This window comes from Myotis yumanensis, unplaced genomic scaffold (assembly GCF_028538775.1).
Source record: "Myotis yumanensis isolate MYYU_CA2020_CCGP unplaced genomic scaffold, mMyoYum1.0.hap1 SCAF_10, whole genome shotgun sequence".
NCBI lineage: Eukaryota > Metazoa > Chordata > Mammalia > Chiroptera > Vespertilionidae > Myotis > Myotis yumanensis.
Window position 1 is genome coordinate 47,969,263 of NW_027223761.1, and position 26,194 is coordinate 47,995,456.

General features: G+C 46.9%; 1 protein-coding gene across 1 annotated transcript in view; it reads right to left on the bottom strand.

Moving 5' to 3' along the window:
* Positions 1 to 26,194, bottom strand: part of TENM4 (teneurin transmembrane protein 4) — a 743,366-nt gene that overhangs the window by 164,804 nt on the left and 552,368 nt on the right. Inside the window, 2 exon segments of the mRNA XM_070425699.1 lie at positions 22,552 to 22,762; positions 25,310 to 25,524. Coding sequence (XP_070281800.1) covers positions 22,552 to 22,762; positions 25,310 to 25,524 — 426 coding nt within the window.

A 26,194-nucleotide genomic window follows, 5' to 3' on the forward strand; every position in this document is an offset into this window, starting at 1 on the left:
CTTGCAAGGAACTGAGAAATGGTTGCTGTGTTGAAAATTTTATGGAACCTTCCACCCACTCTGGCTCTAAGACACCATTGCACTAGCTTATAATACAAATGTGAGCGCCTGCCTGGCCCTGGCTGAAAAGAATGTGTCCTCAGACCCCTGACCAATGAAAGGCTGGCCTGTCCATGTGCCAGGGCTGTCTGCTGTCTACCGAGTAGGAGGTTTGGAAGCAGTCTACAGTCCTACTCCTGGCTGTTTGCATGCCTGAATGTCAAGGGCTGGGGGTTCCCTGTGGCTGGCCAGCCTTCCTCCTCACTCCCTGGTTCCTTGTACTTGTCCACGGGGCTGGAGTGTGAGCATACACCCAGGTGTGCTCAGTTCCTCGGGGCTGGATCTTGCCTTCGGCATCCTGTGACTTCAGTTGGCTGGAACTCTGTGACCTGTGACTGAGTGTGGACTATGCAATCAGATGGACCTGGGTTTGACCTCCAGCTCTGACTCACACTAGCTGGACAACCCTGGACAAATCATTTAACTTCTCTGAACCTTAAATGAACCCTGGTTTCCTTACTTATCCTACAGCAGGGCTGGGGAGTAACTGAAAAGGTGCATGTAAAGCACATGGCAGGGCTTGCAATAAATGTCCCATCAGTGGCAGGTAAAATGAAACCAAGTCAAGGCAAACCCATTTTGGACAGGCCAGGTCAGAGGCTGTCTGGCATAAGAGGAAGAGCACAGGCTTGAGGGAGACCCTGGGTGTTCTCACCCCACTCTGCTACCTCCTGTGTGACCGTGAACAAGTCATTTCACCGATGTGTGTCCCACTTTTCTTGTCTGTAAAGGGGGAGTGACTATGACAGTGTGTACCACACAGTAAGTATTATAGTATTAGTCGCTGAGAGACTAAGGGAGCTGTGGACCCTTCCAAGTGGGTTAGTATTTCCTGGCTGTCCTCTGGCTGACCGCGGCTCCCTTCTCCATCAGGGGCCCTGGCATGCTGTGCGTATGCATATCTGGGCAGGACAAGAGGGAGCCGGCTCTCAGTCTGGGACAGCAGCAGCTAAGGCTCTAACTCCATCTCCACACAGTCCTGGCTTATATTATTATGACACAACTAAGTCCATGTTGGATTATGTTTCTTCACCCATATGGCACACTTCAACGTCCTGGGATGTGCCCACACGGAAGTATGGGGACAATGAATTCTCTCTTCCCTTCAGCTCACACCTCCAAGGCTCAGATGGACATTCTATAGACATCAGTCCCTCTTTCTGGGACAGATGAGTTGTAAGGGTCTAGCCTCTCCTGGGACCTCAGGGTCATTTCTCACGCATCCCTTCACACCTCGAACCCCTGGCTTCTTCCCTCTGTTACGGCTTACCCTGAGCACCCTGGCGCACCTACGACACAGGAGGCTGGTTCTGCTGACTGGGCCTGATCCATCGCTGCAGCTAGGGAGTGGGCCCAGCAGAGCACGCACACCCACACACATGCATGTGCACACACACATGCACATGCACATGCACACTGGCCTGTATGAGAAGAGAAGCTGCACCTGCTCACTGTTAAGCTGAGGGTGACAGGGGCTAATGTAGGCTTTCTAGGACTTGAGGCTTTCAACAAAGGTGGTAGAAAGCAGGAAAAACAGATCATGACCTTCCCAGGGAACAAACCCCCCCCCCACCCCCCAGCCAAACCTGCTGCCTCCTCCTGGGAATGGGGTAAAGGCCCCTGGTCCTGACCCTGCACCTGTGGAGACAGTATCTCTGTCTTAGCCTGAGCAACTGCAGAGCCTGTTACCCGCCTCCGTTTCTGGCAGCTGGCCAGCGTTCTGAGGACACAGGTGCATGTCCTTCCCAAGCAGCGGGTTTGAGGGGCTGCTGCACTTGCTGGTCACCTGATGGTGCAGAGGGTTCAGGAGAGCAGCTTTGTTCACAATGGCTGAGGGTAGCCCCACTTCCCCCTCAGACCCTGGGGAAATCCCAACCTTCCTGCTCAACTGCCAGGACCGTGAATGAAGAGAAGGGCACTGGCCAGAGCATACTTTCAAAGACACCCTCTGAAAGTCAAAGATGGGCTGGGACGTTTGACCTCTCTCTCTTGCCCTCTGAGCTTCTTAGATTTCTAGTGCAGGTACGAGTTTTTAATAGTGAAGTAATACACTCAGACATCCAATAAGGTAACAATAAATATAACAATAGCCATCACCACCATCTCTTAGCACACTAATCTCATCTATCATCCCGCACTTTACTGTCACCCCGCACTTTTCAGATGAGGAAATGAAGGCTGAGAGAAGTGAGATGGCTTGTCCAAACAATTCCTTACTGAAAACCTACTCTGCAAGAGGTACAGGACATTAGCTGATTTCATTGCTCCCTCCCCTGGCTGCCCCCCCTCGATCTCCACGCCTGCTTCTGCCAGTGCGATTAGGGCTTTGGAGGGCCACGGTGAGGTCCAGGCCCCTCTGTAACCCCAGCTCCCAGCTCACGGCCAGGCGAAGAGCAAATGCTTGGGAAGATATAATGAAGGCACAGCCTTTGCCTGCTCCTCACAGCCTGAGTGGGTGACGAGAGGATGGCTCACAATGTGGCAAGTGCCTGCAGTGAATACATGGGTCAAGCCCAGAGGAGGAACAGCACCCCAGGGACCCCCCACGGAGGCAGTGTAGCTCAGCACTGGGGCTGGGGAGGGTCTCCAGGCAGAGATGGGCCCTGGAGTATTTAAAAAAAAGCAGAGCACGTGCAAACGCAAGTGTTCTCAGAATCAGGTAGAGCGGCAGGGCTGGCATGCAGGGTGAGCAGGATTCAGGCTGTGAAAGGCACTCAGCTAATGGATGCAGCAACAAGCGACAAGAGACCTCCCTCGGCTTGAGCTGGAGGCCCAAGGAGTGTCACTGTGGGCAAATCCAAGTGTAACTCTCTCTTCTGTACAGCCTTGTGAGATGAACAGCAACCAGGTTGGCTGGAACTACAGGGCTGAGCCTACGGCTCTGAAAACATCTTCGTTCAGACCCTCCTCAGCCAGTCAACACGACTGCTTTGGAATTCCGATTCCAAGTACAAATGAAAGAAAACAAAATAAAAGCCCAGAGTGTTTCAGACAGATTCCGCCGTGTTATCTCATTAAAGCCTTCCGAGCTCAGGGAGGATAACCACCTTTCTCAAGGTCGCACAGCTGGGTGGCCGCAGAGCTGGAATGGGAACCTGCTCATCTCCCTCCCGGAGACACAGCCTCACCCTGCACTCCAAGCACCTCCTCACCTGGACTTCTGTTCCGTGGCTCCTCCTTTCCTTTCTTCTTATCCAAAACCTCCTATGCCTTCTTGGTCACCCTACGCTGGAGTGACCCTCCTGGATGGTCTCCTCAAAATTCCCTTGACCCCTCACTCTGCACTACGCGGTCCCCCATCTGCTGTCTCGGTGCTCTCAGTGTTACGCCTTCTCTGGCTGTGAGACCCTCTGAGAGGAAAAGGACCCCAGACCCCCGGGAACAGCTTAGTGCTTTGCTAAAAATAAATAATAAATGTACAATTTATTGTACAGCCTCTCCTGGGACCTCAGAGTCATTCCTCATGCATCCCTTCACACCTTGAACCCCTGGCTTCTTCCTTTTGTTATGGCTTACCCTGAGCACCCTGGCCGCACCCACGACATGGTGCTCCCTCTAGGCTGGGAGCACCTCCAGGGCACGTCCCTGTCCACCTGGTCACAGGTGCCACCATTGCCTAGCAGAGGGCCTGGCAATGCAGAAGGTGTGGGAGAAACCCATACTGAATGCATACATACTTGCAAGGATAAGTGAATGAGTGGGTCAACCCATCAAACAGACTTGGATTTAAACCCAGGCTTGTCCATAGACTTGCTGTGTGACCTTGGACCAGTAAAAGAAGCTCAGCTGCTGTTTTTCCTAAAAAGCAACAATAATCCGAGTACCACCCTATCTCACTGGGTTGTAAAGAACAAAATAAAAATGAAAATCTCTGTGCCATTGTGCTGACTAAGCTGAAGGTCCTATACAACATAGCGGGCTATTACTGCCGAGGCCAACTCTGCTACACAGAAAATTCATGTCTGTTCTGGTCAAGGAGGATGCGGGGCACAGAACTGCAGGCTCAGGTTTCAAATCTCAGGATTCTTTCAAATACGCTTTCTTTCTTAAGGTGAATTCCACTGAGGCTTCTCCGGTGTCCTCTACCACCAGGCATTCAAGATGGAGGGACCACCCGGGCTCTTGTCTTTCACCTTAAGCCAAGCTGATTTAGAAAGCATGGAGATAAGCCTTCATGGTTAACGGGTTTCACTTAATGCATTCCTTAAAAAGTAAAAACAAAGCAATGAAAATATTTATATGCACAGAGAGCTGAAGGGACACGTGTGTCCGTTCACCTGCAGCGCTTAAGAAACGACACTGGCAGCAGACTTTGGTTCAACTTGGATCCTCTGCCGGTCCTCTGGATTGGCCCCTTCTATCACCTGGGCCAATTGTGGAGAACGGGAGACTTTTAGAGAAGACCAGCTCTTAGGCTGATGAAAGCCTCCTCTTTCAAAGCCCCCATCAGCTAGTGCTGTGAAGAGCTGCATGAGGTTCAGTTTGGAAGAGCTTCAGACTCCCACGGCCACCCGACCAACACCCTGACCAACACCCTCGAAATGTCATTTTGGTTTCAACAGCAGGAAGTGGGCAGGTAACAGCAGTGGTCTCAGAGTAGAAAGGCTTGAATTGAAGTTCAAATCCTGCTTCTATTCTACTGAATTAGTCACATTACATTGTTATTAATAGATGTGCTCATATTTTTAAACATAACTTCTGTCCTATTTCTGGGGTTGAAAATTTTAAGTATTTTCCCATGTTTCATATTATTTTAAATGGTATTTTTTAAAATCTGTGATCCAGGAGTGAAGATTTTATATATATATATACATATATATGTATGTATATGTTTTAATTCTCACCCAAGGATATTTTTCCATTGATTTTTAGAGAGAATGGAAGGGAGAGGGAGAGACAGAGAGAAACACAGATGTAAGAGAGACAAATCGATTGGTTGCCTCCTGTATGCACCCTGACCAGGGCCGGGGAACCTGCAACCGAGGTCCATGCCCTTGAGCAGAATCAAACATGGGACCCTTCAGTCCAAGGGCCAACGCTCTATTCACTGAGCCAAACTGCTAGGGCTGCAATTATAATTTTTAATGTCTGAGTGATATGCATTAAGTGAATATTCCATACTTGCTTATATGCTTTCTTCTTATTAGAAATTGTATTGTTTCCAATTTTTCACAACTGTATGCAATGCTGAGATAAGCAAGCAGCTTTCCCAACGTATTGGTTTATTTCTTTAAGCAAGACTCTCAGAAGTTGAAAATATGAACATTTTTATGATTTAATACAAAATGCCAATTTGCTTTCCCAAAGGGTGTATTGATTTACAATGCACCAGTAATATGTATGGGTACAGTTGCACTGTACCCCTTCAGGATTGGATATTAACCTGGAGGGGATTTCTAATTTATTAGGTAAAAATAAAGATACACAATTATTTTAATTTTCACTTCTTAGATTACTAATGAAGTTAAACATATTTCAGGTATGTTTATAGAATACTATATATTTTTGGAAGCTTTTTTACACTTTAGCCATTTATCTATGAGCTTTAGCTATTTATCTATGAAATCAATAATTTTTCCCACAGGATATGTACTTTAATATAATATAGATAGTAACTCTTCCTTGATCTCTCATAATTATTGCCAGTATTTTCCCAGTCTACCACTTTTCGTCTTATTTTTATAAGTCTTCTAAGACATATGGAAGTTTTACATTTTTAGTCTTTTGCTTTGTCAGTTTTTCAATGACTTTCAAGCTTAAAAGTCCTCTCTAAGTCAGAGATATGCGAATATTAGGTTTTACCCTTTTTTGGTTTGACTTTTAAGCATTTACCTCTTTAATCCATCTGGAATTTATTTGTGCACATGGTGTGAGGTGAAGTCTGAATCAGAGGGTAAAAACTCCAATTCCTCCAGGGGCCAGGCAGGTAAGTTAAAGGAGTGGGGCAGGTCAAATATAAGAAAAGGGAGGAGGTGGAGACTGTGTTAAATTACAGAGTATTTAATGGGGCAGAGGCTTGTTCCTGCAGGGATTTTGGTCTTCTAATTTGTAAAGGTAAACCATAACCCTACAGTTTTATGGGAAATTGTCCAATTTTTAAATATTGGGCCAACACTGTAGGCTACAAAAACTTATTCGTATCTCTCAACCACATCTATCCCTCAGAATGCCACTCTGTGGAGTTTGGGTTAACCCGAGGTGTTCCAAGTTATTCCAGCAACATTTACTGATTAAACCTTTTCTTCTCCAATCATTTGCAATTCTCCCCTTTTCAAATATTAAATTTTTACATAGAACTGGCAATGGTTCTAGGCCATTTTCTTTCATTAGCCTGCTTGACTCCTATTCTCTTGTATTATAGATTTATAGTATGTTAATATCTTTAAAGATGAGTACCGTTTCATTATTCTTTTTGCAATTTTTTCTATGCTTTCATCTGTTTATTATTCCAGTTGAGGTCTTAAACTATTCAACCAAATCGCCTAAATTCCCTTTAGGATTCTGTCTGGCATTCCATTAACCTATAAACTGACATATTTAGAGTATTTCACCTTCTCATTGAGGAACATGTTATATTTCCTAATTATTCATGTCCTGTTTTATAGTTCGCAATAAAATTTCACAGTTTTTGTCAGACAGGTCACATATAGTTCTCATTAAGATGATATTTTAATTTTTATTGATTTATTTGACTGAGACATTTTTCATTATATTTCATAGCTGGTTATTGTACGTATATGGGAAATCTATTGACTTTGTGAAGCTACCTCGTACCTCAGTTACAAGCTCTGAATCCTTATTAAGTAAAATAGTTTTCCAATTAATGTGTGTGTGTTCTCTAGGAATACAAACACATCCTTCACAAATATGTAGGGATGGCTTTGTCTGACACTCTTGTCTCTGTAGAATGTCTCATATTGGTCAAAACTTCTAAAACAATGCCAACAAAAAATTATCCTTATTTCTTAGCAATTTTATTTATTTACTAGAGGCCCTGTGCATGTGATTCATGCACTGGTGGGAGGGTGGCCTGTGGGGATAGGCCTGCTGTGGGAGCAGCTGAGCGGCACTCCCATTGTGGGAGTGCACTGACCACCAGGGGGCAGCTCCTGCATTGAGCGTCTGCCCCCTGGTGGTCAGTGCGCATCATAGCAACCGGTCATTCCACCGTTCGGTCGTTTTGCATATTAGGCTTTTATTATATAGGATTTTTAAAATATATCTTTATCGATTTTAGAGAGAGAGGAAGGGAGAGGGATAGAGAAACAGAAACATCAATGATGAGAGAGAATCATTGACCAGCTGCCTCCTGCATGCCCCACACTGAGGAATCGAGCCCGCAAGCCAGGCATGTGTCCTAACTGGGAATTGGGAATTGAACTATGACTTCCTGGTTCACAGGTTGATGCCCAACCACTGAGCAACACTGGCTGGGTTTCTAAGTGATTTTAAAGGGAACCTGTCTACCATTTAACCAGGAAGCATTGGATTTTGGCTAGAAATCTTTATTATGCAAAGAATTTTTTCATTTTCAGTATTATTATGACCTAGTATTGTCTTCAAAGGTGTTTTTCTTTTTTCTTTAATCACATATGGAACACCTAAGACCTATCTCAGCCCAGTGCAATCAAAAAGTGTTGGGCATTTGTACAATAAGTGTGAACCAGATGCACCTGGGCTTGAAGCCTGGCTCTGATTCTGTGTGACATGGAACATAGTCGCCGCCTCATCCGGAAAATGGGGATGATAGCTTTGATGGGAAAAGGCTGGTTGTGAGAATGAAAACGCACTAATGTAAACGAATCATGCTTAGGGTAGTGCTTAGCACCTGGGAGAAGCTCCACAGACTTCCCGTTCCTCCACTAGCATTGAAAAGAGACAAGGGTGGAACAATTTCCCTAATAAAAGCTTCCCCAAGAATAGCTTGCATTTACAGGTTTGAGAAAACTCAGACGGTATTTGTGAAAAATACCACCCCAGTCTTCCTGCTTTTGGATACAGGACTTTTTCTCACTTTCCTAAAATACACAGTCCATCCCTTGCACTCTCGCATGGATTCCTTGGCCTTTGACACAAATGAAAATAAAAAATCAGGCTGATATGTAATATGAACCAGGAATGAAACAAACTGTGCTTCTATTAGCCCCGAACATGAGCGCTGCTCAGATAAAGGCATGAACAAGCAGCTACTCAAACTGAAACCAGATGTTCTGAGGTTTCTGGCTTACGGCTTTTTATGACCCTTCATATAACACTCACAGTCCTGTCATTTCAACAGAGGGTCCACGGCTCCCTTTAACCAGCAAGAAACCTGCCCAAACCTCTGTTAGGTTTGCAACCACTAAACCTTTGCTTGATTGTAAAGATAAAGGCGCTCTTTCCACATGGAGAGAGATCCTTTGGTCCAAACTCTTTGGCCCAGGGAAGTGCCGAGGAGTGACAAAGCACACCCCCATGGTGTCCTCGGAGCAGAGCTGAGGTGTCCCTCATTGCCACAGGAAGGGGAAATGAGGGGTGCCAGGGAAGTGGGTGCTGACTTGGGAGGGGCCCGGGTAAAGTGTGCAAAAGCCAGTGTAGCATGGATTCTGGAGTCAGCCCGTCTCAGGCGCAAATCCTGGCTCTGTGCTAGTCCTTGTGGGACTGTGGGCAAGTTTGTTAATTTCTCTGGACCTTGTTTCTTCATCTATATAAAGGAAATAATTGCTCCTGCCTCCCTGAGTCTGTTACAAAATTTAAGTTAGATAATGCATGTATAACACTTAACACACTCCTCGGACCCCGTAAACACTTGAAAGTTATTAGCAACTAATATTGCCAATAACGAACAAACACTTGTATAGCATCTATCATGTGCCTGGCATTGTCCTCAGTACTTAACACATATTAATTCATTCTGCCCTCATAATTACGCCCATGAAGTGGGTACTAATTTTTCAGATAAGGGAATTGAGGCAATGATGGGTTATCTATCACAGTCAATAAGTGGTAGAGACTGGATATAAACCAGGCCACCTGGCTTCCAATCCACTCTTTAACCACTAAGCCACGTTACCGCTCTCTCTACTGCTGGATTACACCAGAGAATTGATCTGATTCAGTGCTGCCTTGAGGCTGCCTTTTTGTGGAAGGGAACACACAATCCAGGCCATAAAGGGCTTAGTCGGTGAGGCAGTCCATTTCTAGAAAACACTGCACCCTGAGATCAGTGCGGACCCTGTCCTGTCTTCCACACTCCTCCACCTTCACACTTCATCCTTTCTCATCTTCACCACCCGCTCCTGTCCCACAGGAGGTGTCTCTCCTCCTTCCCTAGGTCTAGCCCCTCTGCATCTGCCCTTCATTCTGTCTCCCACCTCCTTTCATTAATCATCTCCCCTCTCTCCTGAGCCTCCCATCTTCTCCCCTGGCTCCTCTCCCACAGCTGACAACACGTTCAAGGCTCCCCCCACCTTAAATAAACCTTTCCTTGAACCTGCCTCCTCCTCAGGTTACTCAGATCTGTCTCCTTCCCTGCTCTGTCTAGAAGGAATTGTTTCTACTCCACACCTCTCACTCACTCTTGAACTCATGGTGACCCCACTTCCACCTGTGACAGGAGGTGGACACTGTTCTGACTGAGGTTGCCAATGGCCTCCTAATGACCAATTCCAGCAGCTTCTTTGTCATCAGCTCCCTACCTTTTCTCTAAAGCTAATCTCTATGTGTCTCTTCCCCAGTGCCCACCCTCTGAATGGTGGGGTCCCATCCTTGAGTCCCTGCTTCTCACTCTTCTACCCTCCCACCTGCCCCCTCTGGCATCTACACTGATGACGCCCACTGGGTTTCCGTCTCCAGGCCACAGCTGTTCCTCAAGTCAACACCTGGTTATCCATCTGCCTCTTGGTAACTGCCAACAACTAACATCCACTTGGAAATCTCTTAGCAGCTCACATTTAATGTGAATTTGCCGTCTCCCTACTTCCTTTCCCCAACAAACCCACGTTTTCTCTTTACTTCTTAACTTAATTAATGACATCACAGTGCATCCATTCTGCAAGGTCAAAACCAGTCTGTAACGTCCTGGAATGCATCCCCTCCTTTACACAAGAGCAGTGTCATTTGCCCCAATTCAGGCCCTCATCTCTCATCTAACCCTGCTGGCTACTCAACAGTCTTTCAATGGTTTCCCTGCGTTAGTTTGAGAAACCAACCCAGTAGTAGATACCACTGCCAAAGATACCTGTCCAAGACCTGAGTCACACCACATGTGTGCTTAAAAATGACCCTGTGCTCCCCTCTGCCTTGAAAACCAGACTGCTGAGTTGGACCACAAAGACCTTCACCTTCCCAGGTTGGCCCCTGCCTCATTTTCTAGGCTCTTCTCTGGGTACCACACCCTCATACCCTCTACCCACTCCCAGTGGACACAACAGACACTCTCACAAAGGCATAGGCGAGGAAGAAGATGAGAAGAAAAGTGTGGGTATCGGAGTCAGACAGACCTGGGTTCAAAATCCAGCTCCTTTACTGGCTGGTGTGAAACCTCTGCTTAGTCATTTACACACTCTGAGCTCCACTTTCTTCTGGGGAAAAAGTACCGACTTTGTCTACCTGTTGGGAGGGTCTGAAACAGTTTACATAAAATATTTAGGATAATACTTAGACATGGTAGGCATTGAACAAACTGTAGCTATTAATATTATTGATTTTCCCAAGTAGTTTCAGAGAGGCAGGGAGGAGTTTGTAAAGAATGTCAAGGTCTGAAACTAGAATGAAACATTTGAGGAGCTCCTTATGGAATCAGAAGCAGATCAAATGTCCAAGGACAAGTAACAGTGTCTTGGGATGTTTTAGAACCCACATTTCCATGGTGTGAGCTGCAGCAGTACTGGCCTAAAATGACTGTGGGATTTGAAACGGTGTCAGAGTTGCTCTGGCCTCTGAATCCAGCAGCGTTGGAATGTACAGATCTCCCAGGACCGAAAGAGCATTCCCCAGCCGGGTGCCTCTGGCAGTGCCTGAACTGGCAGTTGTGCCCTCCTTCCTTCAGAGCTGCCCACAAGAAGTTCATGTCCACAGAAGGTTCCAGGCTGCAGGGAGCACCTGTGATCATTGACCCTTCCCCTTGGTGCTCACTGACCCTCTGATGGACAAATGACCTAACCTCCTCAGGCCTCAGTTTCTCATCCATAAGGTAGAAATAAAAGTAGGCTGGCACATAGCCTGTGGTTGGTACTTGACAAATATTTGTTGGATAGTGAGACTGTGGAGAAGAGGAGGGTTTGCCATGTTCAGAGTCCCATTCCAGGCAGCTGGGCTCCAGGAGAAGGTGCTGGGATTGGATGCAGAAGACCTGGCTTCAGGTCCTCATGCGAGCCACTGGCCATGGACTGTTTCCTCATTTCTAAAATGAAGAGAGCGATCCCTTCCTGCATGGTCACAGGGTCCACATCCATGGTTGGGCAGAGATAGTTACTATCTTATCTCAATGCCTCCTTTTTTCTTTTTAGTGACGCTTTTTCTATCGTTCCTTTCTGCTTCTCACTTCTGTTTGGCCCCAAGCGGGTAATAACTAACATTTGTACACTGCTTTCCAGCTCACTGAGCGCTTTTCTCACAATAAGTCCTTCATGTCCCGCCACCTCCTCCTGCACCCCGGCAGCGGTAGTGGCCTCCAACCTCCTCTGGGAGCCCCTCTGTCGGAGCAGGTCACCTCATATTAGAATTATTATGGGAACTTATCAGTGATGGTTTAATTTATAGCCCAGTTGACTACAGGCTCTTCGAGGGCAAGGCTTCTGTTTTGTTCACTGATGAATCGCTAGCACTTAGCAATATAGATGCTTAGCAAATGTTGAATTAAAAACATGCTGAGAACTTACTATGAATGACATGCTTTCATGCCGGTGTCAGATGCTCTAGAGTGAGTTTTATTTTTTCCAAATTACAGGTAAGTTAGGCGGGGCTCAGACTTATCCAAAGTCCCATAGCTCATAAACAGGATAGCCTGAATTCGAACCCAGGTCTGCTGGCCTCCAAAGCCTTTGCCCTTTCTCTGGACCACACTGCCTCTCTGGCCACAGCAATAACCTCAACTATCTACCACCAATGCCAAGTCCAGCAGATGGCGTTACAGAACAGCAGGGCAGACATTTAACCATGTCCCACATACCAGTGGTGTTATAAAGGGAAAGAAAAAAGATACCACCATGTGAGAACCCTCCTAAAGATGCTGATTTGCAATAGAAATGCTAGCTGGCAAGATGGGGATGAGCTGCCTTTCACAACTGAGAGAGAAAAGAGCGATCTATATAATAAAAGCCTAAGTGACCGTTATGCTGAAACAACCAGAACGACCGATCACTATGATGTGCACTGACCATCAGGGGGCAGACGCTCAATGCAGGAGCTGCACCCTGGTGGTCAGTGTGCTCCCACAGCAGGAGTGCCACTCAGCCAGAAGCCGGGCTTACGAAAGGTGAGCGGGCCTCCTAGACTGTGAGAGGGTGCTGAAGGACGCCACCCCCCCCCCCCCCCCCGCCCCCGGCTGCCAGTGCACTAATTTCATGCACTGGGCCTCTAGTCAGAAAATAAAATTAAACCATCACTGATAAAATTTCTTCTGCTGGAAACTCCACCTGGATGGGCTGGGAGGAGGGGCTCCTTGGAGTCAGTATGGGTCAGGCTGTTCTTTAGAACAAGGCAGATGGGTCCCCTGCAGCTGCTGACAGCAGACATGTTGCTGGCACACTGCGGGCCCAGCATGTGTGAATGGCATAATCTCTGAGACCCCATCTACAATGACAATTCTCTGACTATGAGAGTGTATGAGGACACACATATGTATGAGGATGTCATTGCGCACTAGAAACCTGGTCACTAACATGTAAGAGAAAGAGCCTGGGCTTCGGGGTGCTAACCTCGCACTGCTATTTCCCACTTAGGAGATCTTGGCAAATAGCATGAGCTCTCCAAGCCTCAGTGTCTTTATCTATGATGTGGAAACACACATAATCTAACTTCCAGCTTGCTTTGAGAACTAAGTAATAATGCCCCCAGTGCAGTGCCTGGCACTGAATCAGTGCTCAGTCAGTAGACTGCTGTGGTTATGATCCTGGCTCTGCCACTTGGCGGTTGTGTGACCCTGGGCAAGTCATAGGTCTTCTCTAAGCCTTGGTTTTCTCATCTTTAAAAGTGAGATTTAAATAAGTGAAAGGTGTGTGAAGACTTGTGGCATAATGTATTCCAAAGTGGCAAAAACATAAACCGGAAGTGAGATGGAAGCTCTGGCTGCAGGAGGAGGAGGAGGATGGCTAAAATGCTGGTGGAGGAGTCCTAAAATTCATGGATTCTTTCTACTGAACTTCCCACCAGCACATCCTTCCAGGCCCCTCCCACTCACAACCTCTGACCCTCACAATCTCCTTTGCCAGCTGCACGACATCACTCACCCCAGAATGGACGGTTCCTCAACCCTTTTCTCTTCCTTTCATCTCTGCCCTTAGGAAACACCATCTTAACTCCTTATTGGGGGGTTTGCCAATAATCTCCAAGGGTCAATATACAGCTCAAATCTGTTCATTTATCTCCATGTCCAAGGCCTCCAGGCTGAGCCATGCCTAGACAACTGCCACAGCCTCCTGTGTCCAGCTCCTATAGCAGAAGAAACTTTCCAATATGGAAATCAGGTCACTGTAGCTCCACCTCCCACAATGGCTTCCTGTTACCCTTAGGGAACATTAAAAAAAACAAAAGGAAAAACTCTTCGCAGGCCATATGAAAGCCCAGTGCAGTCTCCTCCTGGCCCCTCTTCAGCCTTTCCTCATACCATTTGGCCCATTGATCCCCACACCCTACAATGTGATCATCTTCAAGTTCCTCCAACAACCCCAGCTCTTGCCTGTCCCAGGGCCTTTGCACATGCTCTTCCCTCTGCTTGGCAGATTCTTTCTCCAAACCTTCATCTAAACAGCTCCCATTCCCACCCCTGCCCCAGCAATCTAAACTAGGTGGCCTGTTTGCTTCTCTAGAGTACCCTCTTCTTTTCCTTACCACAATGACCATTTCCCATTTACTATTATGTATCATATATAGAGTTGATGACTGTATGTAAACTTAAGAATCCATCTCCAGCTTCTCAAGTGTGTCTATAAATTTCTCCAGGGCAGGAAGCCTGGCTCTTTTATATACCAGAGACACCAATGCCTGCTTAGGACATGGCATATGAAAGGCAGTTAGCAATCACCGGTTGAATCAGAAAGTGAACAGACACAGCGTCTAGGTCTGCCTGCAACCTCTCTGCACCTGCTCCTTCTGTCCATCCCCCTTAACGCATCCTTCAGGGCTCTGAGGCCTAATAATAAAGGCCTTGCTCCCTGGGTGCTGTAAAGAGATCGAGCCAAGCCTTTGCTCCCTTCCTCAGTTACATGGATCAGCTTCGCCGTTTCCTCAGCCTCACTGACTAGTCCGTGAGAACCTCTCCGGCCAGCACCGTGTCTGCCTCATGGCTGCACATAAGTGCCCCGGCCAGGACCTGGCTCTCAGTGAGGAGCTCTCAGTGGGCACCTGTGGTCCCAGACAGACTCAGTGACGCCGGGACAGACACTGATGACCCATGTTCACTTCCCTCTTCCTGAGAGGATGCGAATTTTGTTTGAGTGCCAACGTGGCAAGCTAAAAATACCCACGCTCTCAGATTTCCGTGCAGCTGAGTGTCCAAGTGACACAGCTCTGCCAGAGAAATGTGGGCTGCGTGCTTTAGGGAAAAGCTGTCTCCTTTCCCTTTCTTCTTCCTGTCTGATATGCAGACACAAGTTCTGAAGGTGGAGCAGCGTCTTAGGGCCACGAGCATGAAGGCAGCAGCTGGTGCACAAGGGAGGAAAGAGCCTGGTCGATACCACCGCTGGGCTGCGGTGCCCACCTGGGGGCACACCCTAGACTGAGAATGCGCACGAACATGAAAACCCCACTAGCAGGAATCTTATTTGCACACGAAACATATTTCTAACACTTCTCAGAGATCAACTTTGTTGCTTGGTACCTACTACACCTTTGAGGTACCTTTTCTCCTCTCCTGCCCTTGTCCCAGGTCCCAGAAAATTCAGAAGGTTCAGCAGCGGAGACAGATCCTGGGGCGCCGAGGGGTGGGCTGTAGGCAGTGGGGATGCTGCCTGCCCATTGTCCTCAGGGGCAGGGCCAGCTGCTTGCAGGGCTGGCCTCCCGTCTGCAGGTGCAGTTGGGATATTCTGAGCTCTCCTCCACTGGACAGGTTTTTGGCCATGGTTTATCTCCGATGTGCTGACTTGAGCTCTCCCTCAGCCTATAGTTTCATCCCACTTTTACCAGACTGCTCCGAATAAGTCCTGCTTTCAGGGACAGGTGAATCCACAGGGCACTTTTCCAAAACAGTGTTTCCCGGAGAAAATTCACAAAGTGCTGCCAATGTCATTTACAAGAAGGTTAACCGATTACCAAGAGACCTTGATTGCTCGTCGCTGCATGATATCTTTTCATTTGGAGGAAGGGGATATGAAGATTGGTGAAGGCAGAGCGTCTTCAAAACTGGAAATCATTCCTCATCACTTTTCTTAGTTTCTTCTTGGAAGTAGTGCAGGTTTTTACACAAATTACCGTTTAGAATGTCCTGGATTCTTCTCTCCAGATCCTTGCCAAGCACTCAGAGGCTAATGACTAGTAAGTGGTCTAAAGCCAGGGGCATATAGAAGTAGCGGTCCAGTGGGCTGTGGGAAATCATAAAGGGCCCAATTTTGATGACCTTGGAAGATAGAGGGTTATGTGAAAGTATCTATTCCCAGCTAGGAAAAAGAGGACTGGACTGTAGGAACAGCAGATAAAGACACCACTAATGCCATTGAACCAGTCCTTCTGTCCTTCCTGGCTCCCCCTTTCCCGCCTTTTTTAAATTTTCTCATGAAATCACAAAGCTCAATCCCAGTAACCTCTTTTGGTTACATAAATTAATGAGCTCTTGTAAACCCTCTGGCTCTAATCAATTTAGTCCTTGCTCCAAAGCCTGCAGAATGAACTTGTTCCTTAGGGCGGCATTCAAGGCTCTCCCAGATGGCTCACTTCTCCCCTTCAGGGCCTCCTGTGCTCTAGTCAAACAGAACTGCTGGCTCCTTACAGCCAGCAATTAATTTCTGCCTACCTGCCTTTTGCTCCTGCTGTTCCTGCTGCCTACAATGAACCTCTCCACAACTTCCCTTCCCATTTTCCTTCCTTAAATGTGAGGATTCTACCCACCCTGTAAGGTCCCATCAAATGCCGCTTCCTCAGCAAGCCCTCCCTGGCCCACCCACCCAGACACGCCCCTGCCTTCCTTCCATCCTCATGGCGCTTTCACCAGTGACTCCAGGAGTGACCTTTCTTTGTCCTGTCCTTGGATTAGAGGCACTTACTGTGTAAATGCTTCTTCTCCTTACTCTAGACCAGTGGTTCTCAACCTTCTGGCCCTTTAAATACAGTTCCTCATGTTGTGATCCAACCATAAAATTATTTTCGTTGCTACTTCATAACTGTAATGTTGCTGCTGTTATGAATCGTAATGTAAATATATGATATGCAGGATGGTCTTCGGTGATCCCTGTGAAAGGGTCGTTCGACCGCCAAAGGGGTGGCGACCCACAGGTTGAGAACCACTGCTCTAGACCATGAGCTACTTTTGCCAGAAACCATGTCATACCTTCTCTGTATCTCCAACCAGAGAAGGAGCAGAAATGCCATATTTGTCTAGTCCCTGGACATACTATAGGTTGATTTACAGCGACTGCCTGGGCATGAGCAAAAGGATCTTTCTCTTTAATTAGCACGAATGTCCTCAGACCAGAGCACATTCTTCATAAAAATTACCAGGGTCAATGTTTTCTAACAATGATTCTCATTTCGTTTTTCTGGGTTTCCAAATCCACTGTGGGTGGCACCTCTGTTACCTGCCACAACTTCAGGTTGATCTGTTCTTTTCTGTTTCAGTATCAACCAAAATTAAAAGAGAAGAGGCTATTTGGAGACCCAAACTGCTGCAATACTGTCTTGTCAGGTCTTAGGGTTGCAAGCAATGCATATGAAGATACTTTTACTTGAAAAGTTTTGGATACTGTGATATTTTTTTCACGGTCTTTTTAATGGCTTCTCAAGAAAATTTCTTGTGTTGGTGTAAGATGCTTGCAAGTTAATAAGGGGGAAATTATATTCCGCATAATATAAATGGCAATAAAACATTTAATAGTATTATTGCAAATAGTAAGACACTGTAGCAAAGTGTGGAGAGTGAGGGATTTGGAGACCAAGTTTCCACCCTAGCTCTCTGCCTTTACTAATTGAGACTTTGGGAAAGTCAATTAAATTCTCTGAGCCTCAATTTCTTCATCTGTAATGCTGAGATAAAAATACATACCATCTAAGGTCTTGTGAGGATTAAATTATATACAGAAAAGAGTTAAGTATGGTCCCCAACACACAGTAGAAACGCTCTAAATGTTTGCTACATGACAGGAACCCTCGTGCACTGTTGGTGGGAATGCAAATTCATGCAGCCACTATGGGAAAACAGTATGAGGCTTGCTCAAAAAATTAAAAGGAACTGCCTTATTACCTACTGATCCCACTTTTGGGTAAATATCCAAAACACTAATTTGAAAGAATATACGTACCCCTATGCACATATATTTGGCTTTATTTACAATAGCCAAGATATGAGAGCAACCCAAGTGCCCATCAATAGATGACTGGGCAAAAAAGTGGTGGGACATATATACAATGGAATATCACTCAGCAGTAAAAAATGAAATCCTACCATTTGCAACAGCATGGAGGGACCTAGATGGTATTATGCTAAGTGAAAGAAATCAGACAGAGAAAGACAAATACCACATGATTTCACTTATATGTGGAGTCTAAAGAGCAAAATAAACAAGCAAACAAAACAGAAATGAACTCATAGATACAAAAACAGGCTGATGGCTGCCAGTGGGAAAGGGGTTGGGGGACTAGATGAAAAAGGTGAAGGGATTAAGAAGTACATAGTCACGGGGATATAAAGTACAACATAGGGAATAGAGCCAATAATATTATAATTATACTGGAGGCCCGGCGCACGAATCCGTGTGCCAGTAGCTCGCTGCTGCCCTCCAGTAGCTCTCCGCCCACTGCCCTGCCTTCCTATAGCTCCCTCCACCCCCCCTCATAGCTTGCTGCCCTGCCCCCTCCTGTAGCGCTCTGCCGCCTGCTTGTAGCTCGCTGCCCCACCCTCCTGCTGATCCGTGATCCGGTTGTTACGCAGTCGGTCGTTACGTAATGACCATTTGCATATTACATCTTTATTATATAGGGTATGGTGTTAGACGGGTACTGGAAATATGGGGTGGGGGGAACACTTTGCAAAGTATATGATTGTCTAACCACTCTGCTGTACACCTGAAACTAAAACAAAATAATATTGAATCAACTGTAATTGAAAAATAAAATTAAAAAATAATAAAAATGAATACTTGCTGCATGAATGAATAGGTGAAAACAGAAGTAAGTGTAATACAGAAAAAAATGGGGGGTTGATTCTGGGAAGGAGGCAGATTGCTAAAGAAGGAAGGTCACAAACTTTGGAGTCAGACAGAGGCAAATTCAAGTCCTGGCTCTTCTCTTAGCATCGCTGGGCCTCATTCCTCATCTGCAATAGGGGGTGGAAATAAACTAAGAGTAATCACCTCATGGAGTCACTGCAAGGCTTAAAGAATGTATGGAAGGCCCTTTGTGAACTGTGGTGGTAAATAGATTTTGGCTACTGGTCTACATCCTCCTACTTCATTCAATGCTGGGGGTCAGCAAGGCTACCCACCCTGATGGCGTTTGGACCAGAAACAATGCTGCTTTCAAATTCTGCATCTCCACATGTGGGGGTAAGACTGTTCTTTCTGAATAAAGTTGCCATGTTTCATTCTAAAACTTGGTTTCAGTGGAGTGTGAGTGTGTGTGTGTGTGTGTGTGTGTGCATCTAGTTCACAGGGAGCTCTGGCAACATCAGTTCTCTGTGTGTATATAGTTGTGTATACAGTTTGCAAAGTGCTTTTAGATTTTCTCCCCAAGGCAAAAGATAAACTCATTTATTTTAAAATCATCAGCTGGATTGCATTAAATGGAGGGAAAAGCAAAAATGTACACCATCTAGCCATTTGTTAAATTAAACACACTTATTTCTCCTGTTACTTAATTACAAACAGACATAAATACTCTGGATTCTGACATCTCAGATCTTCTTAAATTCTAGTCTGCATTTCAACATGTAATGAAGGGAGGGTCATATTCCAATTTGTGTGTTAAGCAAACCTGAGAGTTACAATTGTAGAGTGGGACCATAATGACTTCACTAAAACAAGACCTAAACTTTTAATTAACCTGCCAAGACAAATTACAAGTCATAACTCACTGGCAACCACCACAGACAGCTGAGACTCAATGCCAGGCCCTCTGGGGGAGAAAGGGATTAATAGCAACATCACCATTGGTCTGTTTTTGCGTTAAAAGAAAAAAGGTATTCATTAAACAATCCCCGTTGCGTGAGGGAAGACAGACAAGTCGGAAAGGCAGCAAGAGAAAGGGGGACGGAGGAGGAGACAGACAGAAGAGAATATTAACAACTTCCATGTAACTGAGTGCTCACTGCGCCCAAAGCCCACGCTAGGCTCTTGATAACTGCTCTCTATAATCTTTCCAGTGGAGATGGCAAAGTAACTTCCAAAAAAGAAAAACGAGGCTTAGAGAGGGAGGTGACTGCCCATGGTCACAGGATGGACGCGAGGCAGGAAGGACAGGAAGGCTGGAAGACCGCACTCATAAGGCAACTGCTTTCAGGGCTCAGCTGACAGACCATCAGCATCACCTGGGCTCTGACTCCGCCCTACTAGGTCATCATTCACTCGGAAAAGGCCCGGGAGCCCGAATTTTGACCTAGCTTCCCGGGTGATTCCTTCGTACAGCAATGTTTGAGACCACACATAAGATACTAGAACCCCTTGCTACTCGAAATGTGGTCCACAGACGAGCAGCTCAGGTGTCACCAGGCGCTGGTTAGAAATGCAGAATCCGAGGACCCACCAAGATCTGCGGAAGCAGAATCGGCATTGGAAGGAGATGCCAGGTGGTTCCTAACACTCTGAGGAGCACAGGAGAGCCCATGGCTCTGAAAGATAGCAGAGGGTGAAGGGAGGTGAAGACAGATTTCATCGTTTAGGTGAGAACAGGAGAGCCAGAGGGAAAGGCAACACCGTGTCCTTAACTATGACAAAGCCGGTTAGCAAGCTCCGACACGCCAAGAGCTGGCAAGGGCACCTGGCTGGACCTACCTTATATTTCTCTAAGAGGCACATCCTAATTAAAAGTCACTTTCTTTGGGGGTTTGTATTAATATCCTTTCATATTTATGCTGTTGTTACAAATGCAGAATTCTGATTGCATGAGGCCTTAGCTCTGAGCGAGCACGGAACTCTATGCTGGCTGGTGAACGATGCCTTCGAGGAATCAGGCTGTGAGGCCATGAAGCTGGCCCTCAGGCTCCACTCATGACTTAAGAATCGCACCCCTCAGTTGAGGCTGCTGTGTCCAGAGAGAGAAAACAGGAACAAGGTCTGGAGTCTGGCAAACCCGCAGTGACAGCCTAACTGAGGGCGAGGACCAGCCGGGGCTCTCCAGTGACAGAGTGCAATCCCATGTTAGCATCTGGTCACAGTAACCCCTGAGCACAGCCTCACAGCCCAGGGACTCGGGGAACCAAGAGCTGGAAACGTAAGTAACGTGTGCAGGGTCGGATCACAGGTGAATGGTGGAGATTCAGAACTTTCCCTCTCCCTCAAAAGGCAGCACACAGGGAGAAAGCCACAGCACAGCACCCGCCAGGCCTGGCCTGCGACTGCGGTCCATCCTGCCAATGACTGGCCGAACAGAGGAAAGGCCACGCTCACGCTCATCCTGAGGGACTGAGTGACGCCGGGTGTCGGGGTCTGGCTGGGTGTTGGGGGGCAGAGAAGATGATGTCAGAGTCCCTGTCCTTCAGACACTCGGAGACCAGCAGCTGGGACAGACCCTTCCGAACAAGGACAGCCAAGTGGCATTCCCACATCAGAGCCGAGGTGCCTGATGGCCCCGCCCCCGGCACTTAGCCAGGCTGGACTCTTGGGACCACAGCTATGCAGAGGCTGATAAATGAAGCCCACATTTAATGGAGAGGTATTCTCGGCCTCAACTCTAAGGGCAAGACTGAGTGAGAGCGAGGTGACCGGGAAATGACTACTGCTGCTCAGAACAGAGAACCAGGTCTTGAAAGAGTGTTAGAAACCAAGGACCAGGTTCAGAGGTTTTATTCAACTCCTTTTTCCTGTCAGAGACTCCCCACCGAGGACTGAGACAGTTCTGAGGTGGACTCCAAGCCACACAGACCCTGCATTAAGCAGAAGCTTCCTTCCCAAGGGGTCTGTTTAGTGAGGTTTTGTCTTTCCTGAAGTTTTATTTTCTCGTAGGAAATCTTTATCTCCAGCCTATGGCACAGCCCTTCCTACATAGACTCAGAAAAATTGGTTTCTGCCTGAACCACTGACCACCGGGTCCTGCAGCACACTGTGGCAATGGGAGGAGGGGATACGTTCCACGGAATGTGAGGGTCAAGAGGAGACACTCCTTACAAGGATGCCAGGCTTCCAGATGGCCACAGGCCTGGGAGGGGCCTCGGCTCACTCAGAACTGGGAGCTGTGCCCCCTCCCAGTGCGAGGGATGGACGGCGGTGAAGGTGTTAGCACTCGTTTAAAACACCAGGGCTCACTCTGCTGGAGAATAGAACATCTCTGTTCCCAACAAAACCCCAACCTGACTGATGACATTGGTCATCCAGCCCTTTGCACCGTCCTTCTCTGTCTGTCTGTCTGTCTCTCTGCCTTTGCCGTGTTTTCTCATCTGCCGGGGGTTGGTGGATCCCAAAGCAAAACAGACAAAAAACAACAAACAAACAAAAAACTACCATAAAAACCCAAATAATAAATCAGTAAGTTGAACCAAGGGAGACAATAAAAAAAAATGAAGGTGTTGGAGAAGTTTCAAGAAGAGAAATGTTGCCTCCGTGTGGAAGGTCATCCAGGGTTCCCATGTCACTGTCAGTCCCCCTCCCACCCATGACTTTACATGTAGCTTCTGGTGAACACACCATGCCACAGACCACACAAGGAAGGCAGTGGGCAACAGCCTGGGCTCAGGGCCCAGCCCAGAGTGGCCTTCTAGCCCCTCCTGGCACCCCCTTCCCTCACCTCCCTCCGTCTCACTGTCCACAGGTCAGATGGCCTGATGCCAGAGGGCAGGTGGCATCTGCAGTTCTGGGCGGGACACATCCCCCGTCAGCCTTAGCTCCCAGCATCCTGAGCATCTTCTCACGCAAAGAGACAACACCCCACAGACCCCAGAGGGTGGCGGTTCCTTACCAATGGCAGTGGTGAGAAATGAAACCACTTCCGACTCCTTCCCGTCATTGTAAAAAGCCAGGTGCCAGATGCCGGAATCCAAGTACTGGATGAAGCCGGTCTCGTGGCTGGAGGGCGGGACGGCTCCCCGGGACTGGCGCTGGGGCCCCTCCAGGCTCCGTGCCTCCTGGGTCAGGAGCCTCCTTCCATCCAGCAGCTCCACAAAGTCAAACTGAAGTACAGAGAGAGCATGGTTAGTAGCAGATCTGCTTTGCCACAGTGCTGGCTTCTTTCTTCAGGCTTCTCCTGTGGAGAACCCAGGGAACACACCTAAGATGGGCAAGAGAGGCTAAAGCCATGTGAAGCTTGATGGACCACCCCCAAGTCCTCCCCAGACCCCATTTTCTCAGGGCAACAGTCTGCTTATTCTCTTGTGGGTGCAGCACAATTTGTGGGTTCTTTTCTGGCCTCATTCTGCTTTAATGTTGGTGTACGTGTGGTAAGTCTTCCTCTGGCTGAGTCTGGCTCAGGACAACCAAGCTTTTTCAATGGTGGGCATGTGATCAGACCCTGCCACTGAACAAGTGAACTCCCAACTCCGTGGAACCCCAAGGGGTCCAGGGTTGGGACTGGAGCCCTGGATGTGCCTTGAATGTCAGTCAAGTGCAAATGAAAGTTCATTTATATCTATCTTCTTTTTGTCAAAGATCCTGTCTAAGCGCTTCAGTTTCAGGGAGCAGTTTTAACTGGATTAGCTCAAAACTCTATCAATAATTACATGCTCTGTCAAACACAATTGCCAATCGATCCGAGCCTGCTAGTATGAGACTCAAGAGAAGTCAGACACATGGTGTTAACAACAGGAAGATGGTTAAGTCCTACTGGCCTACTAGCAAGCAAATTGAGCTTTCTGTCTTTCTTTTTTTTCCTTCTTTCTTTCTCTATATATCTATTTTTCTTTCTTTGTTAAAAAAATTCTTTATTGTTTAACGTATTACATATACGTCTCCTTTTCCCCCTATTGACCTCTCCTGGGCTGCTCCCACCCCCCAGCACATGCCCTCACCCCCTACTGTCTGTGTCCATGGGTTATGTTTACATGCATGCATACAAGTCCTTTGGTTGATCTTTTACCCTCCCCCTTCCCCTGCTTTCCCTCTGAGGTTGGTCAGTCTGTTCAATGCTTCTATGTCTCTGGATCTATTTTGTTCATTCATTTATGTTGTTCATTATGTTCCACAAATGAGTGAGATCATGTGATATTTATCTTTCTCTGGCTTATTTCGCTTAGTATAATGTTCTCCAGGTCCATATTTTTTTTTAAAAAAACCCAAGATATTTATTCTATCTCATAAAAAATGTCTGAAGGCATGAATCTAGGGCAGTGATGGCAAACCTATGACACGCATGTCAGAGGTGACAGGCGAACTCATTTTTTTGGTTGATTTTTCTTTGTTAAATGGCATTTAAATATATAAAATAAATATCAAAAATATAAGTCTTTGTTTTACTATGGTTGCAAATATCAAAAAATTTCTATATGTGACACGGCACCAGAGTTAAGTTAGGGTTTTTCAAAATGCTGACACGAGCTCAAAAGGTTCGCCATCACTGATCTAGGGCTAGCATCTCAGTTCTACAAGGGGCCGTGCTCTTTCTATTTTCCTGTGACTCCATCCTTAGCAAATGTATCTATCTAGCTGTTACCTAAAAACCTTAATGACTGGTGCTAGGAGACTGCGTTTGGCCTGGGGATGTCTGCTGGATGCCTATAGATATATGATACTCTAATCCCAGAGCTGGGAGGGCCTTACAAGTCTGTTCTTTACCCATAGTGACTGGTAATATGTCAATCATCTGGGCTGAGTTTATGAAGTGTTTTGGGCATGCATATGTCTGAGTAAATGTGAAACTCTGAAGGAGAGAAAGAATGCCCGAGACTCGGGAAATAACATGTACTCGGATCCAGGCCCTGCACTAGCTGCCTTATAAATGCTATTCCTTATTCTTCAGAACAGCCCTGCAGTGTAGTTCTTGTTTTCACCACTTGACAGATTAGAAAATTGCTCTGAGAGGATAACAGGCTCCAGGTTTCACAGCCGATAATGAGAGGTCTGTTGGATTCAAACTCAGGTCTGCCTGACTCCAAAGTGCACACATTTTTTCCTCTAGATTATATTTCCCAGCATTTAATTTAGGAGACTAGGTGAGAATAGGAAGGCAATGCGACATTTCCCAGAATTCCCTCCCCTTAAAAAGCCCCAGGGATATAACCCTACTCATCTGAAAGGCAGGGGGTCTGAGAGAAGGTAAATAGATGAATGGGTTATCCTATACAATAAAAGCCTAATATGCTAAGTGTCCGACCGTTTGTTTGACCATTCAACCAGTCGCTATGCCGTGCACTGACCACCAAGGGGCAGGCACTCCAACCGATAGGTTAGCTTGCTGCTGGGGTCCAGCTGATCAGGACTGGGAGAGACAGGGCCGAACATGCCCTCGAGCCCTCCTGCAATCCCTCTCCGGCCCCGAATGTGCACCGGTGGGGTCCCTCCACCTGGCCTGTGCCCTCTCACAATCCGGGACCCCTCAGGGGATGTCAGAGAGCCAGTTTCAGTGCAATCTCCGCAGGCCAGGCCGAGGGACCCCACCTCTAGTAAATATATAAAATTCCCTTCAAGCTGAAGGATGCAGGCTTAAGCATTAGGCTTCTTGTCTGTGGGTTAAGAGTTGAGGTAGGAGCCCTGGAGGTCAGCAGGGCAGGTGGGATTCTGGTTACCTGTGTGTGTGAAGGAGGAAGGCCTTTTCTGCCATAAATGCCGACTAGAGCCGCCTTTCCCAGAGACACATTGAATTTCAGATACACGGGGTGGTCTATGAACACCTGAGATCTCCAGAACGTGCCGGGAGGAATCTTCTGGGAAGCCCGTCTCCCCACGTCGATTTCTCCCGAGTCTATAAAACTGTCCTCTGGAAAGAAACTACTGGGCTTTCCTACCAAGACACAGGGAAGGGAAGACAAAACATCACGATTAGACACAGGTGAGTCAAGCGATTAGTGCATTCACATGAGCAGGGCACCCCTCTGCCTCGTACTCCTCGCTACAACAGTCTGCTGCCAGCCACCCCCCCCCCCCAACGCCCCTACTGAAGAGTAAGAGTGTCCAGACATTTTCCCAGTGATACTCAAATTGTTTTGCTAAAAATACTCATTCCTCCAAAGCAGTGTGCGTCCTCCCCAAGGGCCATCTGTTTACTGCATAATTCCACAGCTTGTTAAGATATATTTTGATCCTAAAAATAATCATTTGCTGTCACATGAGAATAACTCTGTGTGTGTGTGTGTGAAAGCGTGCATGCTAAAATAGAAAGGCTGGAGGAAACGAGGTGCTGTTATTCAATTCCCAACTAAGAATGGTCCTCCCGGCAGTAGGAAGCAGGACCCGAGTGGAGTAAGGCATTTGACAAGTTCACTAGTTTATATATAATTGGAATTCAAATTCTGAGGCTGATATATGTGGATGGGGTTTCTGTTGGGAGCAGGGGTAGGGTTGGGGAAGATGAGGAAGAGGGAGGAAAAATGCTTCTTTGTCTAGGATGGGAGGTCTTTGAATATCATTTCTGTGCTAAAGAGGGTAAAGTTGAAGGAATTTCTCAAGTTCAG